The 5,000-nt window shown below is 58.7% G+C and overlaps 1 protein-coding gene across 1 annotated transcript in view; it reads right to left on the minus strand.

Moving 5' to 3' along the window:
* The window catches only part of LOC121274756 (1-phosphatidylinositol 4,5-bisphosphate phosphodiesterase beta-1-like), a 66,091-nt gene that overhangs the window by 47,145 nt on the left and 13,946 nt on the right, over positions 1 to 5,000 (minus strand). The window contains exons 4-7 of the mRNA XM_041182099.1: positions 4,876 to 4,976; positions 4,528 to 4,694; positions 3,051 to 3,197; positions 63 to 225 (exon numbers count right to left, since the gene is read on the minus strand). Of these exons, the coding sequence (XP_041038033.1) occupies positions 63 to 225; positions 3,051 to 3,197; positions 4,528 to 4,694; positions 4,876 to 4,916 (518 nt within the window). The 5' untranslated portion in view covers positions 4,917 to 4,976. The remainder of the gene's footprint in view (positions 1 to 62; positions 226 to 3,050; positions 3,198 to 4,527; positions 4,695 to 4,875; positions 4,977 to 5,000) is intronic.

Here is a 5,000-nt window from a genome sequence, read left to right on the forward strand (position 1 = left end):
TCCTCTACCCTCCCCTCCCTCCCCCTCCTGTCCCCTCCCCTACTCCGAGAGCGGGCCCTCACTTTACCTTGAAAGGGATTTCGGTTGTCATGGTGAACCCGTGAGTGATGAAGGGTTCCTCGTCGGGGAGTCTGCCCTTCCAGCAGTCTAACTCCACACAGCGGCAGCCGGTCAGAAGTACTTGGCGGTACATCTCCACCGAGGAGTTCCCGGCCAACTGTCCAGCTAGAGGGGGAGAAACCCGGACCCTCAATATCAGCAAAACGCCCACAGAGTCAGTTACCGCGTGTACACTACCCTCGCCCAGCGGTCCCTCACCACCAACTCCCTCGCCCAGCTGTCCCTGACCACCAGCTCCCTCGCCCAGCGGTCCCTCACCACCAGCTCCCTCGCCCAGCGGTCCCTCACCACCACCTCCCTCGCCCAGCGGTCCCTCACCACCACCTCCCTCGCCCAGCGGTCCCTCACCACCACCTCCCTCGCCCAGCGGTCCCTCACCACCACCTCCCTCGCCCAGCGGTCCCTCACCACCACCTCCCTCACCCAGCTGTCCCTCACCACCAGCTCCCTCGCCCAGCTGTCCCTGACCACCAGCTCCCTCGCCCAGCGGTCCCTGACCACCAGCTCCCTCGCCCAGCGGTCCCTCACCACCAGCTCCCTCCACTCCTCCGCTCTCTCTGAATTATCCGGCTGCTTATCCAACATCCAGTCCTGGATGGGCAGAAATTTCCTCCGATTCAATATGGGGAAGACTGAAGCCATTGTTTTCAGTCCCTGCTCCAGTCTCCATTCCCTAGGGACCAGCTCCATCCCTCCCTCCCCCCCCGGGAACAGTCTGAGATTAAACCAGTCTGTTCACAGCCTCAGTGTCACATTCGAACCCGGGGCTGAGATTCCGACCTCCTATTCGCCCATTTCCACCCCCGTAACATCGCCCGGATTCACCCCCGTCTCAGCTCATCGGCTGCTGAAGCCCTCACCCACGTCTCCACTACCTCCACACTCGACTATCCCAACCCTCTCCCGGAGACTCTCCCACATTCCACCCTCCGCAAACCTCAGCTCATCCCAAACTCTGCAGCCCCCCACCCCCCGTGTCCGAACTCACACCGAGTCCCCCTCACCCATCACCCCCTGTGCTCACACTGACCCACACTGACTCCCGGTCCAGACACACCTCGATTTTAAAATTCACATCCTCGTGTTCAAATCCCTCCTCACCCCCTCCCTATCTCTGTAACCTTCTCCAGACCCTACACCCCTCCCTATCTCTGTAACCTCCTCCAGACCCTACACCCCTCCCTATCTCTGTAACCTCCTCCAGCCCCTACACCCCTCCCTATCTCTGTAACCTCCTCCAGCCCCTACAACCCTCCCTATCTCTGTAACCTCCTCCAGGCCCTACACCCCTCCCTATCTCTGTAACCTCCTCCAGTCCCTACAACCCTCCCTATCTCTGTAACCCCCTCCAGCCCCTACAACCCTCCCTATCTCTGTAACCTCCTCCAGCCCCTACACCCCTCCCTATCTCTGTAACCTCCTCCAGCCCCTACAACCCTCTGAGATTTCTGTGCTCCTCCAATTCCGGCCTCTTGACCATCCCCCGATTCCCATCGCTCCACCATTGGCGGCCGTGCCTTCAGCTGCCTGGGGTCCTGAGCTCTGGAATTCTCTCTCTCTCTCTCTCCCTCTCCCTCTCTCTCTCTCTCTCTCTCTCCTCCTTTAAGATGCTCCTTAAAAACGACCTCTGTGACCGAGCTTTTTCTCCCCTGTCCCTAATATCTCCGTATGTGGCTCGGGGTCAGATTCTGTCTGATTGACCTTCCTGTGAAGCACCTGGGGGAGGTTTCACTGTGTTAAAGGCGCTAGATAAATGCAGTTGTCGGTGTTGTGGAATGAAGCTGATTCTCCAATGCCTGGGGCCTTCCCTCCCACACCTCGCCCCGGCTGAGACTGACCGGTGAGGTTACCCCTCCCCCACACCCCCCACCCCGGCTGAGACTGACCGGTGAGGTTACCCCTTCCCCACAACCCCACCCCGGCGGTGACTGACCGGTGACTGACCGGTGAGGTTACCCCTCCCCCACACCCCCCACCCCGGCAGTGACTGACCGGTGACTGACCGGTGAGGTTACCCCTCCCCCACACCCCCCACCCCGGCGGTGACTGACCGGTGACTGACCGGTGAGGTTACCCCTCCCCCACACCCCCCACCCCGGCTGTGACTGACCGGTGACTGACCGGTGAGGTTACCCCTCCCCCACACCCCCCACCCCGGCTGTGACTGACCGGTGACTGACCGGTGAGGTTACCCCTCCCCCCCACCCCCGGCTGTGACTGACCGGTGAGGTTACCCCTCCCCACCCCGGCTGTGACTGACCAGTGAGGTTACCCCTCCCCCACACACCCCACCCCGGCGGTGACTGACCGGTGAGGTTACCCCCTCCCCCCCCCCACCCCGGCGGTGACTGACCGGTGAGGTTACCCCTCCCCCCCACCGGCGGTGACTGACCGGTGAGGTTACCCCTCCCCCCCAACCCCGGCGGTGACTGACCGGTGAGGTTACCCCTCCCCCCCCACACCGCTGTGACTGACCGGTGAGGTTACCCCTCCCCCCCCCGGCGGTGACTGACCGGTGAGGTTACCCCTCCCCCCCACCGGCGGTGACTGACCGGTGAGGTTACCCCTGACCCGCCGGCGGTGACTGACCGGTGAGGTTACCCCTCCCCCCCCACCCCCTGCTGTGACTGATCGGTGAGGTTCACTGTGTTAAAGGCGCTAGATAAATGCAGTTGTCGGTGTTGTGGAATGAAGCTGATTCTCCAATGCCTGGGGCCTTCCCTCCCACACCTCGCCCCGGCTGAGACTGACCGGTGAGGTTACCCCTCCCCCACACCCCCCACCCCGGCTGAGACTGACCGGTGAGGTTACCCCTCCCCCACACCCCCCACCCCGGCTGAGACTGACCAGTGAGGTTACCCCTCCCCCCCACCCCGGGGCGGTGAGTGACCGGTGAGGTTACCCCTCCCCTCGCCTCGGCGCTGACTGACCGGTGAGGTAGGTGTTGTGTGAAGAATTGATGAAGTAGTGGCTGATGGGCTGCGTCATGTCATCACTCACGTCCAGCTTCTCGGGGGGGACAATGCTGTTCTCAGCCCCACTCAGGTAGCGGGAGAACCCGTCCAGCGAGATCTGGCCTGCGGAAGGACAGGTGAAGACAGGGGCGGGCGTGAGAACAACTGGCACATACTCCCCACACCCCCACCCAGGCTACCCCCTGACCAATCGGCAAAGACAGACCAACCCCCGCAAAGACACCTCGAGAGAACAGCCATCAAGCCTGTCTCCGCTCACACTCAGACAGGATGGACAAACCACAAGATGCACTGCCGGAACTCACCGAGGCTCCTTCGACAGCACCTTCCAAACCCACGACCTCTACCATCTAGAAGGACAAGGGCAGCAGACACATGGGGAACACCACCACCTGGAAGTTCCCCTCCAAGTCACTCACCATCCTGACTTGGAAATATATCGGTTGTTCCTTCACTGTCGCTGGGTCAAAATCCTGGAACTCCCTCCCTAACTGCACAGTGGGTGTACCTACACCACATGGACTGCAGCGGCTCAAGAAGGCAGCTCACCCCCACCTTCTCAAGGGGCAATTAGGGATGGGCAATAAATGCTGGGCCCAGCCAGCGACACCCACATCCCGTGAATGAATTAAAGGAAACTACAAACTGGCACCCATGCTCCGGCCTGATCTCACCCCCAACATGGTACTGAAGCAGAGAGATGGAGGGAGACCCGAGAATGACAATGTCATTCGTCCCTCATTTGATTCACTTTGAATTAACAAAATTAGCCGTTCGAGAAACGAGAGCTGTCAAAACGCGGAACTTAAAGTCTAATGTTAGATGTGATCACGCAATTGGACGGCACTTGCTGACCAATACTGAGCGTGCTAAGAACGACACTAACAACCAATTTCAGATTATAGTTGGGCTCGCGATGTAGCTTACTTATACCTGCTAGAAGCTTTTCTATTCCTATGCAGGGATTGGTGCTCTGCAAACAGAAGGGACACATCCAGGCATTGCAGATTTTCAATTAAACAACAGCATGGGGGACAACAGTTCCCTGGTGCATTCTCCACGTCAACACCTCGACCAATCAGAGGCAACTTTCCAACCAATCAGCACCTTTTTCTCTTGAAGTATAAATTGTTGTTCTCTCTGAAATCTGGCATTCTAGCGAGTGCAGGATGAAAGGTTTTGACAGCCTGTCTCTATTTCAAGTTCTGTGCTCCCAAGGGACTAAACGAGAGTTAATTGCAACACCATTTCCCCTGGGGGGTGGTAAACAGCAGCACCACCACAGGCAGGGAGGAGGTACTGCGATGTGACAAGTTTACATACAATTTTCATCCTGGGAGTGAAAAGTGCAACAGGAAGACGTGGAGAGGAGGGTTTTTTTTAGGGGGGAGAGGCCCGAACCATGAAGAGGCAGCAAACCCCTTGGACCCACCTTTGTTGGCGAAGTTCTTGTTGGGTTCGTACTTGACGATGAGCTGCTGCACCTGCTGGGCTTTGAGGGGAGGGTAGAGCACCTCATTGAGACGGGGGTCCCTCTGTCTCAGGTTGATAAAGTCCACCATCTGATCGAGGGTGAGGTAGGGCTTTCCCTTGGCTCCCCTGACAGAGAGGGAGAGAGAGAGAATGTGAGAGAGAGAGAGAGAGAGAGAGAGAGAGAGAGAGAAAGAGCCAACGTTCACGGGCCCACAGGAGAGGGGAGGGTGGTTGGTTCTCGAGCTGACACTGACGGTGGGAGTGTGGAGGAACGTCACCACGCTCGGAAGCAAAGCCCAGGACTTACAGCTCAGCGAAGATCTTGTCAATGTCTGGCCTCAGACACATCTTGCTCAGGAAGAAGTGGAAAATCTCGGGAGTGAAATCCTCTGGCCTGATGGACTCGTGCTGAAAGCAGAGAATCGACACGGA

Source organism: Carcharodon carcharias (assembly GCF_017639515.1).
Source record: "Carcharodon carcharias isolate sCarCar2 chromosome 37 unlocalized genomic scaffold, sCarCar2.pri SUPER_37_unloc_7, whole genome shotgun sequence".
Taxonomy (NCBI): Eukaryota; Metazoa; Chordata; class Chondrichthyes; order Lamniformes; family Lamnidae; genus Carcharodon; species Carcharodon carcharias.